At 29.8% G+C, this 24,265-nt stretch overlaps 2 protein-coding genes and 1 long non-coding RNA gene across 9 annotated transcripts; 1 reads left to right on the top strand and 2 right to left on the bottom strand.

Annotated features, from left to right (window-relative positions):
* Positions 1-1,276: 1,276 nt before the first annotated feature.
* Rab5 (RAS oncogene family member Rab5) lies at positions 1,277-12,813 on the bottom strand. Its single transcript, XM_088240183.1, has 6 exons — positions 12,606-12,813; positions 11,903-12,149; positions 8,181-8,253; positions 6,825-7,041; positions 5,472-5,596; positions 1,277-2,979 (listed from the first exon to the last, which is right to left on the bottom strand). Exons 2-5 carry the CDS (start codon positions 12,145-12,147, stop codon positions 5,487-5,489), a joined length of 645 nt encoding a protein of 214 aa, XP_088096309.1. The 5' UTR covers positions 12,148-12,149; positions 12,606-12,813; the 3' UTR covers positions 1,277-2,979; positions 5,472-5,486.
* Positions 12,814-14,304: 1,491 nt separating this feature from the next.
* On the top strand, positions 14,305-20,708 carry LOC148272336 (uncharacterized). Its single transcript, XR_015824872.1, has 4 exons — positions 14,305-14,512; positions 14,949-15,102; positions 16,358-16,611; positions 19,170-20,708. It is a non-coding gene; the product is annotated as an uncharacterized LOC148272336 (long non-coding RNA).
* Positions 20,631-23,845, bottom strand: LOC148272335 (uncharacterized). 7 transcript variants are annotated; one of them, XM_088240176.1, is made up of 11 exons: positions 23,393-23,845; positions 23,100-23,210; positions 22,794-22,877; positions 22,517-22,657; positions 22,342-22,413; positions 22,147-22,206; positions 21,920-22,034; positions 21,742-21,842; positions 21,457-21,608; positions 21,048-21,185; positions 20,631-20,917 (listed from the first exon to the last, which is right to left on the bottom strand). In XM_088240176.1, the coding sequence occupies exons 1-11, from the start codon at positions 23,435-23,437 to the stop codon at positions 20,809-20,811; spliced, it is 1,128 nt and encodes a 375-aa protein (XP_088096302.1). In that variant the 5' UTR covers positions 23,438-23,845; the 3' UTR covers positions 20,631-20,808. The 7 variants fall into 7 exon arrangements, with proteins under 7 accessions (XP_088096302.1, XP_088096301.1, XP_088096304.1 ...); XM_088240175.1 differs by having other exon boundaries at positions 21,742-21,851; positions 23,393-23,844; XM_088240178.1 differs by having other exon boundaries at positions 21,742-21,851; positions 23,105-23,210; positions 23,393-23,841.
* Positions 23,846-24,265: the final 420 nt, after the last annotated feature.

Below are 24,265 nucleotides of genomic sequence, written 5' to 3'. Positions count from 1 at the left end.
TAAGATAAATTTCATCAATATAATGAATGAGAATGGTGCGAAGATGAAGCCTTGCTTCACTCAAGTAGAGAACCTGAACCAATCTGTCAAATCGATGCTCATTTGCACAAATGATTTTAAACTAATAAAAAAGGCATGATGTTGGCTAAGTGGCAAATCCATATTTTTTTTTGCAGTTTTATATTACAAAAAATAAAGCTACATAATTTGATTAAAACTTTCCCTAAAGACAGTATAATAATAAATTGTATTGAACCTAGTTGTGGTAGTATTGTGCTAAATTAAACTAACCAAACCGATCGAAAGTGAAATAAGAGGAAAAAACAAAAGTGAGAATCAAAAGCAAACTGGTCCTGGAGATGACAAAACTCGGCTAATCCTTTCAAAACTGGACAGCCACCCACAAAATTTGAAAATAAAGGTCCCCCTCAGTGCAATTCACAATGACCTCAATCAATATTAAGGGACTGAGCCAGGACAAGGAGGCCATCCTCTCTGAATTGCGTAAAATTTTTGATATACTGATGATGAAAGAAACCCATAGGAGACCAACTGATCCCAGACCAAGGATACAAGGCATGAAACTTATGCTGAAAAGACTATATTACGAGTAAGGTAGTGCAATATTCGTAAACCCTAAAATTGAAATCCGATCTGTGGCCCACACAGAGGAGAATATCACCGAGATTTCATTAGTCATACTTACTAACCACCTTATAGTGTCTGGGTACAAATCTCCATGCGCTGATTTTAAGTTCACAGAGCCTAATAATTTTAACATTCATAACAAAAGAATTGTAATGGGCGATTTCAACTGCCGCAGCGAGTCATGGGGATAGAGGGAGACTGCCGAGAACGGAACGAGGTTGGAGGAGTGGGCGGAGATAAGGAAACTCAGTCTCATACACTATCCAAAACTGCTGGCGTTTAGCGTGTAGCATTTTTAGAAGGAAAGGATCATCAATAGGACTATTAATATGTATCGTAAAAAAACATGGTTATCAACATTCAATCATCTCGTATACAAATATGTAAAGGCATTAACAAAAAAAGCAGATTAATTTTAATTATACAATAGTTTGTTGTAAGTATTTTTATTCTAATTTTTTAATTTTGACAGGAGTGAGTAAGTAGGTATTTTATTAGGAGTTAGAGGAGGGGTTAGTTTCATTACGAAGTTTCAAGATAATGTTTCGAGATAATGCTTCATTGTGATAATATCTTCAAAAGGAGTGGGATTTTTGTTTCATTTGATAGAAAATAAATTGATAATAAGGAAGTTTGTTTTTATTATTTATTGATATAAAGGCAACATATTTGATGACAAATTTATAACAATTTTGAGATTTCATGATACTTTTTTTCACAGTAAATCTTACATAAGAAACATAAATTATTTACATGCATCACACATCATTATTTGATTCTCAACATTATCCTGCAATCTTCGAAGTACCATGAAGGAACGTCAAAAATCAAACAGTATAATAATTTCTTTACAACATTTATTTTGTATGAAAAGCTTGGTTTCATGGATTGAATACAATTTTCCTATAAACTTGACATTCATCCTTGTTTGTGAAACATATTTTTTGTATTATGATGTATATAAAAATTCCGATTTCTAACATAATACTTATTGCACTCTTTGAATGGAATCTGCAACTCAATAACAACAGACTCTGTACCTAGCAGTCAATGTTGAGAAAACTACTATCAAGTAAGTTAGCTAGGAAATGGATGTATGTATTGTGTATTATTTTAATTTTATAACCAAGTCTTGGAACAAAATAATAATGTTTGATTTATAAAATAATTCTCAGAAGTGTATGAAATCTTATTTCAACGCTTTTTAAACGCAATGAATTGAGTTAAAAATAAAAAAAAAGTAATGTTGAACCCTCAACATTGACTATTATTAAGTTAATATCTATATTGACCCAGGTACATTCCAAAGCAGAAAATCTAATTCTTGAATCGAGCATGCGAGCATCGAACATTAACAAAATAATTAAAAATATGTAAACACCATGAATATTATTATCCTTACGAAGAGAGTAAATTGAATTACAAATATGTATAAAATTGTACAAATTAGCACTTAAGTTGAAATAATCGTGGGTCGCATTATTTGGAATGTACCAAAGTATTGTAATCTATTATCATTTTACTATTCATCGTAGTAATATACCAATAGACATAGTGGTTCGTAAACTATTTGTATACATTTATATTAATTATTTATAAAATAAAATTGTGAAACTATAACACATAGCCTTGAAAATAATGTGTAAATACAATTCAATAATTAAGCGATAATATATATGTATACGTTTAAATAATCACTATCATACTTTCAAAATTACATATACAAAGGTAATAGCTATTTAAATGATTAAAGATATTTACAGAATACAATTTATATTAAACAGGATATAATAGTGATAAGAGAGTCGCAATCAACTAACAAATTTACATGTTCATTCTGTTGTAGAATTAGTACTGAAAGCGTAAGTTTCAGGGTTTAAGTATTCCGGTTATGCAAGTCCAAAGTTTCTACAGTCAATAATAAGGTGGGACCATAAAACAGAATATTATTGACATTCATAATTACTTATTCTAGAAAGGTTAAAACAATCAGCTCATGCAACCACTGATTACTTGCTTGGGTTGTTACAATCTGATATTCTCATTTTGGAATGCAATAAAAAATCCTTTACAATATTCTGGATAAAATGTCCCAAAGTATCACAATAATATATGTATTGTTAACAGCTAAAAAGAGTTAGAAATGCTACAACTCAATTATGGATGAAAAAAATAACATGTACAAAGCATTTTTGATCATTATTTTCGTGTATATAAATATTTTGCTATATGAAAATCTTCAATGCAGCAACTTGAAAAGGGGTTTCAACCTGCCAATGCTTGATGGTGAGCCAGTCTTATGCTATTCTTCCCGCTGTTCCTTTCTTCATGCTAGAAATTAGTCAATAAACAATGTGAATACCAAATTACGGGGAAATTAAGCGAATTTAGAGACAAAATTAGGTCGATCGTGAAAGTAGTCATTTTTAAAAATTTATTGATTTAGTGTTTATTTTGTAGAACTCCATATTTAAACTTATAATTAGAAATCAAACACTGATTTGAGTCTACTGAACACTTTATTTTATTTTAACAAATATAAACATATAAAAATAAAAACTTCGTGACAATTGTTTCAGTAAAAATAAAATAAAGTGTTCAGTAGACTCAAATCAGTGTTTGATTTCTAATTATAAGTATAAATTTTTAAAAATGTTTAAAAAATAGTTATGCCAGCTTCTTCTTCTCTGGTCTCAATCCTGGGATTGGCTGGCAGCAATTACATTCATTCTTCTCCTCCATTCCTCAATGTCTTGTGCGGCTCTTTTAAAGTCAACATATGATGAGCAGCGCATGTCCTCTAATAGGTCCTCCAAGTACTCTCGGCGTGGGCGTCCCCTAGAATTATGCCAGCTATAGCTGTCAAATTCGTGTCTCTTATTTAGGAAATGATGGCTATACTGCTCTCAAAAGCAAAAAGTCATATTTTGAGATATGACACTTTTGAGTATTTATCAACTTTATGCATCTAGAAACAATTGACACAGCATGTCAATTGTTTCTAAGCATACAACCAGTGTCATATCTGTACTGTATTTTGCTTACGAATCTCTAGACACTGGGTTATTGCTATAAAAAAACATTATTTCGTTTTTCGCACTGAAATATTTTTTTACTGCAATTTGCTTTATATCAAATGGTTTGAAATTTCTTGTAGAACATTACTTTTTATTTAACTCATTTTGTAATTTTTGTCGAAAAGTTATTATTATTGACTTATTGTTTATGAGGGCAGTATAGCTATCAGTCCAAAAGACACTGGCAGGGAAAAGACGGTTATAGCCTATGCAAAATTGAAGTACAGTAAAACCTTGTTTTCAGGATCCTCAATTTTCCGTTTTCCCGCTTTTTACGCCAAAATGTTTAGGTCCCATTTTCTTCCATACATTCTCATTCAAATATTCCCACAATAAACGTTTTTTGTAACCCCAGTTTTTACGTTGAAAATTTTTCGAAACTCATTTGATCTGTCAAAAGACGCCGAGCCGTACACCGCCGCGTTTGACCATAATGGTAAATAAAAAAAATGTGTAAATTGTTGTCTCAAACAAAAATTCAAAGCAGGTTCAGTGTAATTGACCATTTTGTTTAAGTGTCTAATTTTGTCATTTTACTAAATTGTGACATGCGGTTGACGAATGTTTAGAAAGAATAAAGTCTTTACATCAATAAATTATGATGCAGAAAGTTTAAAAATTTGGCAATAGAAATATTATTTAAAAAGTTATAAACATAATTTGAAAAAAAGATTGTTTAAATAGTTATCAAAATGAAAGTGTGAAACAGTTTTGCCGCGATGTAAATGACAGTTGAAATTCTGTATTGTCATACTAAAAAAAGTGATACCATACAAACAAAATTTCCCTATATTTAAGGAAAAAATCACTGTATGCTTTTTATGCAAATTCAAATTTTTAATTCGTGATTTTAAGGTTAAGTACCTGCATAAACAATTTTAAACATGTTTTTTTGATTCAATAAAAAAACACATTGTGGTACTGATTGAAAAAATACAAAATATTTTTAATGAAATCATAATTAAATATGAAAATTCCTCAATTATGACCGTTTTTATAATTTTTCTGCAGTTTTTCATTTCCTCACTTTAGCGTTTTCCTCAGTGTAACACTTTTTTTCACTGCTCTCTTGAAAAACGTAAAACTGTAATTATATGGTAGGAGGAGATATTGTGTCTCTATAAAAAATAGCCAACAATAAGTGTCCCGGTGTGTTAGTCAAAAAAGGTTTGTTTCAAACCATCAACTACGGTCCAATCGGAAGTGAAATATTCCGAAAAGTAAGAAATTTTTGATAATTGTCAGTCTATGTGAGTGGATTCGATTGGAAAAAAGTGTCCACAAACATCTCAAAAGTATTAACATATTACAACAGAGATGAAGAACATTTTAGAGAAGGTAATACAGAAGTCAAGGCATTACAGGGCTTTGATCTGTCATTGGCTGGTTTAAGTGGTCACTTTAAACACTGCGTAACACTCACCATTCTGCCCATATTTGAACATTCATCTGTTGATGTTTGTGAAGAATTGAAGGAAGATAGATGTTCAAATATGGGCAGAATGGTGAGTGTTACATAGAGTGTAAAGTGGCCACTTAAAACAGCCAATGAGAGGTCATAAGCCCTATAGATGCCTTGACTTCTGTATTACCTTCTCTAAAATATTCTTCATCTCTGTTGTAATATAATGATATTGACAGCTCCCCAGGGAGTTGAATCCAGTCCTTGTCTACAAAAATTTAAACAAACTTAAAATTTTGATGTGAAAAGTACTTAATTATTTATGTGCATGATAAATGTAATACCTGCTGGAGGGGGTATCACTTGCAGCAGTTGCCAGCCTGCTTAGGTGCCTCTCCCTCCGCTAGGCGCCGACCTTGCCCACTGGCCCCCACACCACTAGCTTGATCATTCTTTGGTAATTTCTTGGCTGCAAATAGATTAATCATTTGACTGAATTTGCTGCATAGCATTATTTAGGCTTGATTTTCTTTAAAATATATATTTTCCCTTAAAAAACTTAAAATTGATATAATAACTAGCGAGCAATACATCACATATAACACTACTGGGATTCCGTGAGTTTATTAGCTATAAGGACTGAAACTTGTGATATATGAGCTGCGTACTCTTAAAAGTAAAGTGCAAAATAGGAGTCATCACCATTCCCTTTCCGCATCTAATTGTGCATAGGGCACTGCACTGGTACACCAATTGCAGCGTATCTTGATTATTTTAGGTTAGGTGAAGGTAAGATGATCAGTCTTAAGCTTCAGGTACCAGTCCAGGGACCGTGAAATATTTCAGTGTGAAAACACCCTTTTAAATCAATATTTAATGTCAACCATGTCGGGAATCGAACCCAAGACCTCTTTTGCATGGTAGGCAAACGCGCTGACTATTTCACCACAAGGCCGACATCAGTGGGATTTTATCAACAGTATTTTTTTTTTTCGTAGACTAAGACCAGATATCACCCCCGCTCGCCAACTCGCTAAAGTTATTAACATTGACAAAAAAGATGGAGAAAATTTTAGGATATGGATGCCTAGATAAACATTTTAGGATATAGATGCCTAGACAAACATTTTAGGATATGGATGCCTAGATAAACATTTTAGGATATGGATGCCTAGATAAACATTTTAGGATATGGATGCCTAGATAAACATTTTAGGATATAGATGCCTAGTTAAACATTTTAAGATATGGATGCCTAGATAACATTCAAGGATATGGATGCCTAGACAAACATTTAAGAATATGGATGTCTAGGCATCCATATCCTAAAATGTTCTTCATCTTTGTCGTAATATGTTAATCTTAATAACTCCCTAGCCTAGGGGGTGATATCCAGTTCTTGCCTACAAAAATTTAGAGATATAGAAGGTATTGCTAATATAAGAGAAATATGGATGTTCAAACATAGGCAGAGTGGTGAATACTACAGTGTGTGTAAAGTAGCCACATAAACCAGCCAATGACAGGTCATGAACCCTGTAAATACTTAGACATCTATATCCTATAATGTTCTCCACCTTTGTTGTAATATATTAACAGGAGTTCATAGTTATTTGAATTAAGTACGTAGGTTAATTCATGCTTTTAGTTATTAGAATTACAAACAGATCAAAGTGACAGCAATTTAAATAGCTTACCAATAGCGAGAAATATTTCATTGACATTCATGGCTGTTTTCGCACTAGTCTCCATAAAAAGCAATACATTTTCATCAGCGTACGCTTGCGCCTCTTCGTATTCCACCATTCTCTTGTTGGCTTGATCTGTTTTGTTACCGGCCAGTGCTATAACAATATTAGGAGATGCTTGCCTTTGCAGTTCTTTGACCCACGTTTTAGCACGACCAAATGTGTCCTGTTATATAGAGAAAATACAATAAATTATGTAAGGCAAGATGTTTATCAAAATGTGATTTTTTCTTGAATGAACATGTGCAAATGTATTGATGTGAACATGTTTGGAATGGGATCTCTAACAATCTTAGTACAAAGTTTCAAACAATAAAGAATTACGTATGTACTAATAAAGGGCAAGGTATTGAAAACTGAATGCAAGTGAGTGCATGAAAAGTTTAATGCAGAGGGAACAAAAACTTTGTGTAAGAATAATGATAGAAGTTCTATCCTCTGCCCTATGAAAAAACCATAAGTATGGTGACTTATTATATTGTGTTTTACAAGACATCCGTTTTTGAAATATCATTTTGGCAGTGATCTTTATTTTAATAAGAATATGGGATCCTTCATTGCGTTATTGTATTGAACCTGATTGCTGTCCCGTGGTAGTATTGTGGACTTATGGACTAAAGGTCTGAGGTTCAAATCCCATTCTACCACAACTCGATTTCCATTTTTCCAGCATGAGTTATTTATGACTTTTAGAAAATGGTCTGAAAATTTTAATATTAATAAATACATTGACCCATATTTTTACCTTACATCTGTACTGGTGAAGTGAGCACATAGGATTGGTAACCCTAATGGTTAATTCGTTTTAATATGGATTGAATTAGTAGATTATAATTTCGGGATTCAATTCTTGAAAAAATCCAATAAATATCAATTTAAATATGGCAATTATTCAGATTCATTCATATGAGTGAAATAAATAGAGACGAGTCTTAAATTGTTTTTTTAGGAAGTTTATTAAATTACAATTTCTTTGCTGGATTTCTACTAATTAAAATTATCTCATTATTTCAAGCGGTTTTCATTAAAAAATGCATACTATATTCAGTGTTCGTAATCGGCTCTTTTTGGATCTATGTCGACAAATTTCTATTTTAATTTTCCCGCAGAATTTGTATTGATTGAATGATGATAATTGACATTTAGTCAGAACAAAAATTGTTCAATAAAAGAAAAAAATATTAAGTTACGTTAATGTTTTTTCCATAGACATTATTTGAGTGGTTATAATTCTTACGAACGAAGCGTGATTTTCTGTATTTGGAGGGTTGTATTAGAATAATATTTAAGTAGAGAAAATCTTACTTGATTGGTAATATCATATACTACAATAGCTGCCTGTGCCCCTCTGTAGTACATGGGTGCTAAACTGTGATACCTGGAAATAAATAGAAGCCATATAAGTGACGAAATGTCTTCATATGTCTTAATGTCAACATTGCAGATTATACAGTCAATCATTATTTAGAAGAACTGCGGAATACAATAATAATTATGAACTGAAAATATGTGTCTCCGGTGTAGAGTCCAAAGTGAAAAAAAAAAACAATATTTGCATATATTCAAAAGACAAAGTTTATAAAAGATTTTAAAGCACGTTGGTTGAGAACAAAAAATGTGGGTAGTTTCATACCAATATTTCAACAGACAAAATTTTGGTTTACTAGATAGTATCAATTAATTAGTGAGCAGAGATCAGGAGGGGATCAAAATGGTTTAAATCAATTTGTATAGAATGTAACATCATATACTTATTTCAAAAGATCATTTTGTAATTGCCTTTTCTAAATTTACCTGTTTGAAAGCTCTTTATTATTCTCAATATATAATGCAAGGTTGCTAGTATTTTTTGGGTCATAACCGCTTTAAATTTTACATGTGATCACATTTGTAATAAAGCAATCGCTTACGCATTAGGCAACAAAACAAACACATCTATTGCACAGTTTACTATTATAGTGATTTATTTAAAACTTAAAGTACAAAGAATAAGTACTTTGGCGGACTTATTGCTAAAAGCAATATCTTCCAGTTAGTGAAAATAACCCATAGAAAAGCCATGCAAACATCTGTTGCACCGGGGAATATGGCCCATAGGTTGCGAAACAGCGTATTAGCTTTACGGAATTATAAATGCAAGAAAATACACTTAGCACAAGGTAAAAACAAAAATAGATCAAGTAAGATTTAGAATTAAAGAAATAATAATGCAAGAATATATTATAAGTAATAAATTTGGGCAGTTCAAAATTACAAAATGTAGCTTTCAGTAAAAATGTTTAATCCGTGACTGCTATGAACAAATTAATTAACATACCATACGGGCATTAATAAATAAACACTATGAGGAAGTTCAATGTTTTTTTAAAAAATATTTATATATTGTATTATCAGCGCTATGATTTTTAATGTTTTCTGAAATAACTCCGCGTGTGACATCAGAGGTTCTTTTCCGCTTATTCTCGATCAATTCCGCCCATTAGGCCATTGACTGCAAGAAAACAGGAAATCTTCCATAACTCTCGAATCATTGGTTGATTCATATGAACTTAATGACGTAGTTCAAAGTGGTTTATTTTTTATACATAATTTTTTTTGTACATTTTCAGGAAACTTTGCATTACGTAAATTAAATTAAATATGCTCCAATTTTAACCGCTCGCAAGAAAACATTTATTGTATCCAATTTTTCATAGGGCTGAAGTTCCTCATTAAAATATTATTTACTTAATGAATCTCAATTGAATAACTTAGGTAATTATTCCCCTAAAACAGAATTCTAGTAATGGAGCATTTGAAGTGGGAAAATGAGATAAATTTTGAATTTCTATTCATAACCTCTAATTTAATAAACTTTTTTTTTTATAAATCTATACAAACTTTTTCAAAATAATAAATGATGACTTTTTAATTCATGGAAACAATTACTTCTCACATATTTACAATTTAGAAATCCAACCGGTCACAAAGCTCTGACCCAACATAGTTTTTTTCTACAACTGTTTCTTCTATTTTATTAAAACATAAGTGTTCATTATTACATGCTTTACAACACAAAAAATCCCTCATTAATATCGAGTAGTTTGGCATAAATTTGTCTTCAAATTTACAAAGGTAGAAGTAGGAATTTTCCAGTGTCCCACCAATCACATTAATTCAAATAATAATTACACAGAACATATCGACTGTTTGACTTTTTCTTGAAAGCAGTATGGTAAAATGGTTCTTTATCTTGTTTTGAAAAAATATTTTACTATAGCATGAATTCGGATGATATAGATACAACTCCTATGTAGAAGGACGTAAGCTGACTTCTAGTTTTACTGGTAATGACTTGGGATTTAGGATATAGAGATTTTGGTGTTATTTAGGTGTTCATTGTATATTTATTATTTACTTTTAAAACTGGAAGTAGGGCACACATAATAAAAAAATTGTAATTATTTTTTTATATTATATTATGAAATACATTATTTACTGCCTTAGAACGGGGAAGCTATCCCTGGTAGGGCAGTTTAGATGAACCACCAAAAAAAAAAAAATATGTATGTATACTTTTACTACTCAATTAATCTGTTGTATAAATAATTTATTCTAAATTGCTGTAATAAAAAAACAAAAAAAACTCAATGTTGGTCAAATTCTGGAATTAAATGTCCCATCAGTCACAATGGAATGCCACCAATTGTGATTTTAAATTAATACTCCTTTTGTTTTCTCTTACACTTTTTTAAAATGCAGCTTTTTATTTAATTTATAAAAGTTCTAAATTATTTACAATTTGTATTGGATGTAATTTCATTTAGGTGGTGAGACGGTAATCTGAAAAAATTAGCTGAAATTCTAAATTCTGAAGTAATATTAATATTTTAAATATAAACATTTGGATTCTTATAATTTATTTATTTATGACAAAATGCAAGGTTTTTAAACTTTACATATTACATTTTATTAGTACGAAATATTCCCAATCAGCAAACGTGCTGGTATGAGGGGATATTATATATAATAACACAATACTTTAAATAAAAATTCAATAAAATAACATCACATATCACTCGTCACACGGGCTGTAAGAATTGTTTTATTTAGGTGTTTTTAAAGTACGTACATGTTTTGTATATTTTTTAGATCATTAGAAAGTGAATTGTAAACATTTATTGCTGTATACAAAAAACTGTTTCTTTTTCTGTTGGTCCTAGGTTGTTCGCAAGTTAAATTATTTGATGCTCTTGCATTTATTTTATGTATGTTGTAGTTAAAATTAAATTTAATATTTGTCTTTATTTTATTCTTTTTCATCTTAAATATCATTTTCATTTTTTCACCAGAATTAACCAGAATATTTCAATTTTAGTGGCCATTTTCAATGAGTTGTAAAGTGGTGGAGCGGAGGGAACCTCAAACATGAATTAATTTTGAAAAAACTATACCTTTGATCCGTGAGTCTGTGACACTAGCCACAGAACCACAAGCCGATTCTATGATATATAAATAAATTTACAAGAATAAAACAGTGTGTTTACGCACTATGTATTCTTAACCCCTTCCCGCATTCAAAATTTATATTTTATCTATTAGTTTAACCCCTAATTTCGTTCAACAATGTTTTGAGTTTGTCCAAATGCTTGCAGACTGGCTGGATTTTCTCCCTAGGGAGTTGCTCATATTAAAATTTGTTGCAACAGAGAGGGAAATCATTTTTGAGAAGGGAATATGGGAGTCTAGGCATTTAAAGGGATTATGGCCTGTCATTGGCTGGTTTGAGTGGCCACTTTACGCACTGTGTAACATTCACCATTCTGCCTATGTTTGAAAATTCGCATTTTCTCAACTCTTCCATCTGTTGACTTTAGTGAAGTAAAAGAGCTGAAGCCTTTATCATGTAGGTGAGATGCATGTGAGCACCGCTGTGAATGAGTTGAGGTCAATGTGAAATATTTACAAGGTGGGATATTTATATTTAGGCAGTCAAAAGACTATTATTTACGAACACTTTTTTACAAAAATAAACAAATATTATTTACCTTTCTTGCCCAGCTGTATCCCAAATTTCAAATTTAACGTTAGTGTCGTCCAAACAAACTGTTTGAGTAAGGAAAGCAGCACCTATAGTACTCTCTTGGTATTCATGAAATTGTCCCTTTACAAATCTCAACACTAAGGAAGACTTTCCTACAGCGGACTCGCCTAGGAGAACCAATTTGAACTGACATATTTTGCCTTGGGGCGCTCCATTGGGTCTCTGGGCACTTCCTCCTCTATTAGCCATTTCTGAAAAGAAAATAATTTTGAAAATATCTGTAAAAAATTACATCGCAAGTGGTACTTCAGAAAATTTATTTAAATTCATCTCAAATGGGTCAAATATTTATTAATATCAAAAACGTGCTACACATTCAAATAATTGAGAAATATTTGCGCTAAGTTAATAGCATGCAATGAGATTAGGGCGTTCATTTGATTACAAATACCATTGTAAGCTATCTCTTTAAATAATTAGATAACATTGAATCGAGACAAATGAATCTAATACATTGACTTTTCAACACAAATAAAGCTTGATCAGCTGGCCTATTTGACAGATTGTGAGGGCGTGCATTGATATTTCTCGATGCTTGACTAGAACGAGCGTAATTTAGCGTAAAATAAATAAGTCGCTGGATTAATCAGCCCATTGTGACGCATTTATACTATTACTAGCAATAATAAAATGAAGGTTTAACCTACCTTTAGATTATTAAGCTGACCGCTTGTTTCAGCTTTAAGTTGGGTGTTATTGCTCCAAATGATATTATTTCGGCCAACAATATCATCAATAATAAAATAATAACTGTTCACAGGTGACACAGACCAAAAAGATCACAGCAAATATGGGAGAAACACCAAAGAATGAACATGGATGATTTCCGAGTTGCTAGAATCACGGCGACAGTACTCAACTCACAGGCGTCAGTCAAATTTGTCTAATTCCACGGAAGCCACATCACACGATCACATTGGATTGAGTGGATTGGAGCAGATCTTGAACGATTTTCATGGTTGTCTGATCTTGTCGATGAAATATTATTTCTGTATAATCATAAAACAATAAATTTTGATAAAAAATGCATGATTTTTACAGGAAATGATGTAAGTAGGTATTAGGATATCGAGGAAAAAAATATTTTTGAAGATATTTTGGAACGTAAAAACTTTTTTGTAATTTTCAGATATACCTATGCAACAATTATCAATAGCGTACATAAAACTCTAAATGTTCTAATCATAGAATTAAGAATAGTAAGGAGCTTATAATCATATTTGAATACATCGGACTGTGTCCAATAATTCCCTCACTATGCCCTACTTTCGCCGCGCGCATTCGCGAGGTCGCAGCGTAATGTTGCTTGATGGGAAAAAAATCATAACACAAATGTAAGGTAAAAAAAAGCAATCTGTTTATTTTTCTAAAATTTTATTGCGCACGCGGAAATATTGATTGACACAACAGAGTAGAGAAGTAAAAGGTCATTTAAAAGGACTAGTTGAATTAATGAACTTTAAACTTAAAATTTAAAACAAATTTTATTTTACATAAAACGGATATTTTTATATCATGTCAAATAATATTTGATGTTTTGAAGATAATGTCGGTCAAATGTCTACCACAGAGTTGTTTAATCTGAAATCCAATTTTCACTAATTCTCTCATTAGATGAGCAAAATAGGGTAAAAAAATTTACTACCCTGGCAGCACTAACGAAATTTAAATTTTTTTTCTTCGACAATCTCACAGATGGAAAAATAATTCAATTTTTAAGTAATGCATTTGTTATATACACATTTATTTGCTAATTACACATGAAATGTGATTACATCCTGTTTCTTTAAGATCCTAGCAGTATTTCTACACTTTAAAAGGACACAACACGGCATAGTTGAATTCAAATAAAGAGTTGCGTACTGAACGACGCCTAAAAAGAAACTAATGGGTCAAAAACGTAAACCTACTCATTTATGAGTAGTTGAGTCGCCTTCTGTTTGATGTGCGTATGCGGTTTCTGGACTATTCTTAATTCTATGGTTCTAATGAATCAAGGTTGAATAGTTACTTTACTTTGCAAGGGTAGGTACTTACGTGAAATATTAAGCCCCGAATAGTAGATTTAAATTTTGTAGACCAGCAGGGTGATAAATTAAAATATTATGAAAATTTAATTGATAAAAACGTAATTTAATATTTTTTGAGTTCTAATGAATTTCAATATATTTTTTTTACCGTAATCGCGGTGTTAGAATTTTGTCATCAGATCTTAATGTTGCAAAAAAAATCTAAAAATTTTAAAAATGAATATTTTTGGTACCTACCCATTTCAAAAAAATTAAATATAGGGTTTAGGAGTATTGGTTTAGGTAATTTTGTTTTACTTTTTTAGGCAGTAAAAAATGACACATTTGTACAATGCTTATTCCAAATTTTTCCACATATTCTTTGAATGCAATCATTTGAAAAATAACAGGATTTAATCTGGATTTATGTAATGCAATTCTCTGGTATTTTATAATGTTAATCATGGAATTAGATGAGTTGTTAACAACAAATGAGAGACTTTTTATAATAAAATCATCTTACTTACAAATCAACAATTTAAATGGTGAGGAAAACGTTTTGAAATTTGAAAGTAGTTTTAATCAAAATCTTGGCACTAAATGTTATTAAATATTTGAGGGTACTATTTGCAAACCCGGCGAAATCCATCTTTATTTTGAGCAAATCACAAAAAACTGATACAATACTTAACTTCAACTTTTTTTTAAACTACAATTTTTATTATAATCAGTAAATATTTTATATGTAAGCAGTGATGACATAAGCATAATTATGTCAAGAAACAGTAGTGAAATAATACATTTAAATTTATACATTCCAACTTTACAATACTCTAGTAGAGGTTGCCATGTTTGCAACAAACCCGATAATTTAAAAATCAAGTTCTTACAAATAAAGCCAAATTTTTAATTGACAGTGTTATAATTATTGTAAAAAAATGTATTCTGAATGAGTTTCAATTAATATTTAACTTTTTTTAGATTTTGGATTTTGACGAGTTTGCAAGTAGTACCTTCATTTGTATATTACCAACAATCACAAAAACAAATACAATTACAAAATCTTGGCTGTTTGGGATCGTTATTAATTTTATGACTGGGATGTTCATAAACTGCATATCAAACAGTTAATTAGGTACCTACCCACCTATTATGTTTGTTTCGATAATCACAAGAATGCATGAAAACTGCCAATTGTAACTAGTTATCAAAATGTTAATGTTGTGAATAACCTTTTCCAATCTAAATAAAAGTAATTCACTTCTTGGTTCTTGGTATCAATAATTCATAGAACTATAAATAGTCTAGAAACCACATACGCATATATAATTATATATTACAATTCTATGCAGTAATTACAAAAAAGATATATAATGTAAAGAGTTTTATTTTTCAGAGAGTATAGTTTTGATCATTTGATAGCACAAATATTATCCATAGCACTAATTATCTATACTCGTAATGTGAGTATTTTAGGCTTGCGGACCAGATGATATTCCAGTTGTGGTATTGAAGCTCATTGCGATAACATTAACTACCCGCTGAGGTTATTTAATGATATTTATGACACAGGGGGTATCCTCCAAGACTGGTTGAGATCCACTTTTGTGATATTGCTCAAAAAGCAGCACCCAAAAAAATGCATCCCAAAGGCTTCAAGTCTTTTTTTATCCAGTGGCAGTATGTTAAAGAAATAGTGCCTGAAAAAGTAACTGATTGGAACTGAGTTGACCAAAAAAGAAGAAAAGCCCCAATGAAAACAGAAATGGAGAATATTTTAGAGAAGGAATTTGTTAATCCTAATATCTAACTAGGGTGTCAAATCCAGTCTTTGTCTTACAAACATTTGGAAAAACTCAAAACATTATTAGGAAAACTTCAGTTGAAGAAAGGTATAAGCAAAAATTCAGCAAGCTGAGCAGCCGTGATTGCATTTGCAATGTAAAGCTTTGTAATCATTTTATATTCCTTATTTTTAACTAGTCGAATTGTTGAATTGTTTTCTGATTTAGATTTCCTTAAATGGGTTGAAATTGATCTGATAGATGTTCTTTTGCTTCAAAATCAGAAAACGTTTCCATGGAAGGACCAATCCCCCCTCGCCGGTAATTCGAGTGTCCCGTTTTCGATCAAAATATTTATGGCCACTCTACATGCAACCTAACTAGTGCATCTGATCGGGGAGCGGTGGGAGTATATTGATCGTTTATATAAAAATACCTTTATGTTTTTTTAAATAACTCTCCTCTTTGGAGTTTGCTGGTAGTATGCACAAATATAAGTTTATGAAGTGCTGCTCCTAGAACCAGCATTAGTTTTTTCTATTTCAGAACCCTGTATTTTATGGTTCATCAATAAAACCTCATTTAATGTTGATGTTTGTATTACAGAAGTAAGAAAACTCAAAATTACTCATCTGAATACAGGCATAATTCAAAGTATTTTGCCCAATGAAATTGTCATAAATACTATAATTGCGAAAATAGAGGAATATTGTAAATGTTTTAATATATCAAATAAAAATACTTCAATGATCATTGGAATTTTCATGACTACTCACATCTACTATTTGACAAATTTATGGCAATCTGTAGAGGATGTTTATGCAAGATTTGAGAAACTAATTTTGCAATATTGTTTAACAGTAAGTACTTAGACATTTTACATAAAGTCACAAAATGCAAATTCATGCCTACATACGTAGCAAAATAAGGTTTTAAATATGTACTGACAGACCTATCTTGTTCCTTTGTTTGTGGAAATGTGTAGGTATATTATACAGAATACTTAGTATATTATTAAGTATATTATTGAATTATTAATTTTCACTATAATTAAAAATATGTGGGTAATACTAATTACAAGTGCATTTTTACTTTTACTTCATAATTATAATATCAAAAATGCTAATTACTCTTCAGAAAAAAAGACCTATAATTGTATAATTATTTTACAAAATAGATAGATATAGGTAAATTTATTTTAGTTGAGGCCACGCATACTAGTGATATTCGCATATTCATTATAATGTCTGTATACATTTCCGAAGGGAACAGGTGTGTTCATTGAACATGTAGGGCTAATTTACATACATCATCAAAATCCACACCGCACAGTAAAATAAGGGTGGATTGACATTTATTTCATTATTTTGTATTTATAAAAAAAATATTCTGCAAATAGTAAATCAAGTGGAGATTAGTCGTCTTGGCGTTCATGTAAATCATTAAAAATAATGAAAATACCATAGATAATGTCAATCCACCTTATATTACTTATATAATAATAAATGGCATAAAAGTGCCGTTTGGATTTTTACCGCTGTGTGAAATGGGCCATATTTCCGGGTATGATTTATTATAAGATTAGTGTATTGTCAACACAGGTAAAGGATGATATTTGTTTTTTTTTTTTTTTTCGTTTCATTTACAGAGAGGTACAATGACATAAAACAATGAGTTATTGGTTTAAATAGTGAACGGTTCTCCTATGGTAGCAATTCTAATGACTTCGGGTAAATTTAGGTAAATTCCGATGCCGAGTTGCGGTAAATGATATATTAAACAAGTATTTTGGTATATGAATTTAAAATATAAAATCATAAATATTAAACATGGATCAAAAAGACAAAATAATAATTTAAGCTAAATGATATTTCCCTTATGATATTTATATATCTATTTATTTATAAATCAGCTGTCTCGCAATCGTCGTACATTTGTCGGAAAGTTTAAGTGCTTTCATTCACTATTTGTAAAACTATATATAAAATTATAATAATAAAAATACTATTTTTAATATTATTCCACTTTTACATATAACATAGTTATTCATAAAATGAGTCAATAATTGTTTAGAAATGTGTTCATTAAATGTGAGTTCTGGGTAATTTTGTTTCTACTCATTTATTCAGTTTGGTACAGAAAATTATAAGGTCACTAAGCAAATAGTTAAACTAATAAGTATTCGCATGTACTAAAAATTTTCATCCGAAAATCTTATTATATTTCCATTTCACAAAACTTGTATCGTCTTTAGACCCCGATATTAAGAAAAGGAATGGAAAATAATTAATTTGAGTAAGTCCCAAATTTATATAAAAACAAAAAAATAGACAACGATTTTAAGAATACATTTATGTGAACATACAATTAATTTACATAAGAAATTACCTCTAAATATTGCATGCATATTAACCCTGGTAATTTCCTCTCAATAGTAATTGCCTCTCAATAGTAATTGCTTTATTGAGGTACTAACCGAATTCTAAGAAAATGTTAATGCTGAATAAATCTTTTCCGTCATTGAAATACACTGTAGATAATTATGAGCGCAGCAGAATTTATGAAAAATAGACATAATTATAAATGTGTAATATATTTACTACAATGCCACACTGGAAAAAATCCCATTGCTATGAATCGTCCGGGTTTTAGTAATCACTGCAGATTTGAAAATATTATTTATATTTATTAAAAAATTAGTAACAAAAAATTCAGAACGCATATTGTTCTTAGGAATACATAAAAAAATATTTCCATTTTAAAACTAAACACTGCCAACATAAAACATTAAAAAAATCACTTTTGTTTTATATTAATAAATAATAATAATTGTATACAATATGATTTGGACAGAAAAGTAACAAGTATTGTTTTACATCTGTGTGAATACGGTGATGGCCTCAAAATAGACTGTGTTACCTATACCCACTGCCTTATTTTTTTACTTTATGTATAATTTGTTGGCCTTGTGGTGTAATGGTCAGTGCGTTAGCCTGCCATGCAAGTGGTCCCGGGTTTGATTCCCGACATAGTTGATATGAAATGTTTATTTAAAAGGGTGATTTTACACTAGAATATTTCATAGTCCCTGGACTGGTACCTGAAGCGTAAGACTAATCATCTTACCTTCATGTAACAAAAATGATCAAGATACACTGCGATTGGTGTACCAATGCAGTGTCCTATGCACCATTAGGTGTGGAAAGGAAATGATGATGATGATGTATAATTTCTAGGTACCTAATAGAAAATATTTTATGAAATCCTTTTTTAAATTTTAATTGGCCTTTTTTTAATAAAGTAACCGCCCTTGAGGTGATTTTCACAAAAATGGCGCTTTATAAATTATCCAAACATTATTATTATTATAGCAGCAAATTGTGTATTTTAAGATTAAACATTCCCTTTTCTTTTGCAGGACAACTTGGACTCTTCAGATCCATGGGAACCAGTTACTTGCTATAAAATTATTATTTTTTTCAAAAAACTTTATTTTTTTAATTTGCCACTGATTGAAATATTTACCAATACAACTAAACGAGTAAATATAAAATTAGACATTAAATAAAATAAGAAAACGCTGTTTATTAATTTTTATATATTATGTAAATGTAAATAATATTGTAATTATTAAAATAAGTTTTCAATTAATATTACACATACCTGGGTACATATTTATTATTGTTTAGTTTTTTTTCGAATCTTATTTTATGGAACTTTTTTTATTTATTTAACCCTTTGGCTGCTAAGCAGTTTTTCGAGAATCTAATAAGAAATTTTATAACTTTTCATTTTTGAAATTGTAAAGAATATGTTGTTTTCAAAACACAATACTGTTTTTAAAATTTATAACAAATTCTAAGAAAAATCTTTTGTTTCTTTTATCGCTAGTTCATGTGCAATGGAGTAAGCAAGATAGAAAATACCTGCCGAAATTTCGATCACCTATCACATCAACATGCAGTGGTTGTAAACCCTTTCCTACTTGTAAAGAAAACAAACCTTTTTAAAAAATGATTCTCGCACAGTGAGGCGCAATTTTGAACGTAATTTTTTTAACAACATTATTATCTTCGTTTTTTGTCAATTATTGATTTAAACATTAATGAAAATCCTAATTGCAAATTCAACTTTACAAACAATAATGTAAGTTTCGTGACTATAAGCATTCTATTTTTTTTTTTGTAGTTTGTTTTTGTAACTGACTTACTATTGAATTACTCAAACTATTTTATTTTCATTTTTTTATAAAAGCAATCTGGGATTGCTCCATATAAATACATTAGCAATAAGATTTTTTTGAAATACGCTAGTTGTCAATACTTACTATTTTTGTTTTTATATGTTTAATTTTTGCAAGTAGAGGCATTCTGAGTAGCCCTAACAAGTGCTTTTCTGAAATTGTATATTATTCAAAATTATGCAAAAACCAAATCAATTAAATGATAGTTCATTTTTATATTTTGAAAATATTTTAGACCACTGTTGGAAAAGTGCAACAGTAAGTTCCTAAATTTATTTACCATTTAGGGCATTCAGCAACAATCTGGCTGGACCTTTATTGCCCGGATTAACAATAATGATACATCGCTGTTTAGCAGTCTAAGGGTTAAAAACTTTATATACATGTACAGTTTACATATACATATGCACAAAAACGGGCATATTGCCTTAAGGCAATTTCTTCCTACCTACCTAAACCGTCAATTTGGGAAAATCAGTGGGACATGAACATTATTATTATAATATTTTCACTATGATACAAAATATTGATAAACATGTATTTTTTAAGAAATAAAAATTAACTAAATATCTACACTATATTATGAATAGAAGTGTTGGTAAAGAGGGAAGGAAAGAGGGAAGTGAAAGAAAAATCTCAAATATTTATCATATATTAGAAGTAGGTATAAATGTATATTTTGCATAAATTCCTTTCCTTTCTCCTATCCCCACCTTACAGGGGAAAAGATATTTACTTGTACAATTGAAATACCAGTTACATTATTTAAATGATTATTATACATTGGTAAGTAATGATAATATCAATATTTATTTCAAACAAATGAAGATGCGGAATCAGTGACATTATTAGTGGGCACTCTTAGCTGTAGTGTCAGTAATTTGTTTATGGTTTGTAAATCCCTTATTTTCATAATAAGATTCCTGTAATAATACAAAATAACATAAGGCAAATAAATAAGTAGAAGGCCATACCGATAATTTATCTTAAATATTTAAAAATATTTTTTATTTGAAATTATAAATTATATAAAAAACTAAAATTTTTACTGGCCTTTTTTCTCTTTTGATGAGGTATAACCATTGTTTCATGTTTGTAAAAATTTGTTTTGATTCGCAACAAATTTCTAAACCATTTCTAGATGATTCATTTAATTCAAACTCTAACCATTGTACAGCTTCTTGTTTTATTCTATAAGAAAAAATGACTAACAGTTATCAAAACACAAAAAGATGACAGACAATTTAGAAATAAAAAAAAAGTATGAATATGGATCGTATTTTTTAAAATACCAAAGCATGGGAGGGGGGGGGGGAGCTTTCCCCCTAAAATCATAATTTCTATGATTTTTATCCATTGCTGCACCCCTTGCAAACTAATATAAGTTGCCACCCTTTTTAATAGACCAGCAAATTTTAATCATTAATAGAGAACATTTAGTAAAAGCTATAAAAATACCTACTTGAATATATTATCTTTTTCTTTCAAAGTACTTTTCAAAGGTTCAACTTGCAATGCCAAAGTTTTATATTTATCTTGGCATTCAGAGAGCAAATTTTCCAATAATGCTACACTGTTTGTACTCGATAATATTTCAATTTCTTGTGAAGTATTCTAAAAAATGAATGAACTATTTGTTAAAATATTATTTCAAGACAAACAATATTTATAAAAAAACAATGATTCTCATCTGCATTTTGATAAGAACCAAAAAAATACAAAAGGTACTAAATATTATGATACATACCTTTTCTTTGTAAAGGTTGATTTCTTTAGTCATATTTTTGAGAACTTCTTCTTTGACTTTGAGTTTTTTATGCAATTTGAATGTTTTGGATTTGTGTGCTACTATGATATCTGAAATTAAATAATTTTGAGTCTGTAAAGGAAAAATATTTAAATAAGAGTATAAAACTATGAAGTACCTTCTTTTTGTTTGATTTTCACCCTCAATGTTTTGATGGTTTTCAAAAGATGTACTTTATTGTGATTAACAATTTTACTTCTCATGTTAACATGTTTAGAAACATCATCACATTTCTGAAAAAAATATTAAATTTTAGGTATTTGGGTTTGTATCTACAGAAAAAAAAACAGAATATAAAATAATAATAAGTAAATCTTAATGTGGGAAATAAAGCTACAAACTTACCAGTACTTCTTGAAGAATATTTAATTGGGTTGTTATGGATTGCACATCATTCAGTATTTCCTATAAAAAAAATATGCAAACATATGCATGAATTATTAATTTCTTATTCGAAATGTAGGTATCTATATTAAACTTTTTAGTTATTATAACATCCAAATGTAATAACATATATTAGACTAAACATCAAAATCATACCAGATGGCTGAAACTACATTTTGAAAACTCAGTTATTTCATTTTTCACCGCTTCAAATTCTGAAAAAATTTCCTAAAAGAAAGAATAATTTATTTGCTTAAATATGTTAATTATTCACCAAGGTAAAGCATTATTTGCATGGGTACTATAATAATGCCTAGTTGCAAAAAATTACCTTACAAAAATCTAATGCTTTTGTGCGTTCTCTTAAGAGCCCCTTGAGATTAGTTTCATCTAATTCCATGTTTAATTTATCTGCGCAATTATCAAAATACGCCTGTCGTAAATAGTTAATTGTTTTTTCTTGTATCATCATCTGAAATATGGATTCTTAGTAGTAGGTGAAAAATACAATTTATTCGATTGAAGAACACCTTGTCAATAAAAATGTCTCAACTATTAAATTATGAAAAAAAAAAATGGAAATGCACAGTAATTATTTTCAAATATACCTCTTCATAACAGTTCTTGTATAAACTTTCCATAACACCGAAATCAAACTTTAACAAATGAATATCTTCTTCATATTTCTTTACCTAAAACATAAAAAAAATTGAAGACGCTCATTTGGAAACATTATTTTAAATAAATAATTTTGCTATAAAATCATGTAATACCAACTTAAAATGATTATTTTTTTAAATTTTGATATTTACAATAAATATGTGCAGATATGTTGGTATCCCAAGTAAAATAAAATCACTTATTCAATTTTGTTTGGAGGGTAAAAATATAATTGAAAACAAAGTATATCTAACAGTACAAGAAGCTGCATGTTTATCGGTTTCCAAATCATTGATGTAGCGAATTAAATCCATAATATCTTGTTTTTCTAAATAGATACACTCTTCATTAGAATTAAATTCATTCTGCAAATAAAAATTCCATATGATAGGTACAAAAAATGAAGAAGTAGTAGACAAACACTTAAATGCAAACTCCATAAATAGGGATAAACAGACATTTTAGTGATCACTTAACATACTGAGTACTTGTATTATTTTTACAAAAAATGTAAGATTAAAAACAAAATATAAACATGCATGCTTACCTTATTTCTAAGTGAATGGGTTTGAAGCTTTTGTACAACATTCATTGCACTAAATTTTGTATACACAAGTTAAAGGTTAGGACATCAAATAATAAATCTGTGGATCTCCAGTTTGGGTTAAATATAATGTGAGAACGAAGCTATTTATAGAGCTATGCATTTCTATAAAGCATGTAACTAACACAAGCAGCTAAGTTGAATGTTTACACTTTAAAAATAGACTGACTGCCACATGTGTAGGAACATGTATCAATTATGGTACGCCATACATTTTCTTGTTGCAAAAAATACTAACTTATTTGTAAAGATTTGAATTTGGAATGGAATAATTGTAAACTGTAGTGAAATAATAAATGATACTTATTAATTTGGACAAATATCAAAACAAATTAAAAATCCCCATGAGAAAGGAATATCAAAGATTTATCACTGGCTGAATTATGTAATCATTTTGGACACTGTATAACATTCATCATGGCGGCCTCCGTGGTGTAGTGGTCAAGACGCTTGACTCACGCACGGAAGGTTCCGGGTTCGATTCCCGGTGAGAACACAAAAATTAAAATGTGATTTTTCTCAAGCCTGGGTGCTCTGTGATATAATTCACCACTGTAATTAGGCCTCCTGGCCTGTTGTGGTGCAAAAAAAAAAGTAAAAAAAAAAAAATGTAAAAAAAATAAATCATCCTGTTTATGTTTGAACACATACATACCGACTCATAAATATTGTTGATTGTAATTTTTTGTTATGATGTTAGTAAAATATTTGAATGCTTACCTTAATTTAAATTAAAAAAATAATCAACACTATATCTTTCTCTCTAATAAAATTACAATGCCTTTACTTTAAATAGTATAAACTTCCAAAAACTTA

The sequence above is a fragment of the Micrasema longulum genome, unplaced genomic scaffold, assembly GCF_059751315.1.
Source record: "Micrasema longulum isolate JH-2025_06_02 unplaced genomic scaffold, ASM5975131v1 h1tg002372l, whole genome shotgun sequence".
Classification (NCBI taxonomy): Eukaryota; Metazoa; Arthropoda; class Insecta; order Trichoptera; family Brachycentridae; genus Micrasema; species Micrasema longulum.
Note: the sequence above shows the minus strand (reverse complement) of the source record. Positions and strands in the feature narration are given on the sequence as shown.

What these genes read in the sequence shown, in the direction of transcription:
- Rab5 (XM_088240183.1), bottom strand. Translation starts at nt 12,147, where the DNA reads ATGGCTAATAGAGGAGGAAGTGCCCAGAGACCCAATGGAGCGCCCCAA. An exon ending in TATATGATATTACCAATCAA is followed by an intron (nt 7,042 to 8,180) that starts GTAAGATTTTCT and finishes TCTATATAACAG; the next exon opens with GACACATTTGGTCGTGCTAA. An exon ending in TGAAATATTTCTCGCTATTG is followed by an intron (nt 5,597 to 6,824) that starts GTAAGCTATTTA and finishes ATCTATTTGCAG; the next exon opens with CCAAGAAATTACCAAAGAAT.
- LOC148272335 (XM_088240175.1), bottom strand. Translation starts at nt 23,437, where the DNA reads ATGAATGTTGTACAAAAGCTTCAAACCCATTCACTTAGAAATAAG. An exon ending in AATGTAGTTTCAGCCATCTG is followed by an intron (nt 22,207 to 22,341) that starts GTATGATTTTGA and finishes TTTTTTTTATAG; the next exon opens with GAAATACTGAATGATGTGCA. An exon ending in ATATTCTTCAAGAAGTACTG is followed by an intron (nt 22,035 to 22,146) that starts GTAAGTTTGTAG and finishes TATTTTTTTCAG; the next exon opens with AAATGTGATGATGTTTCTAA.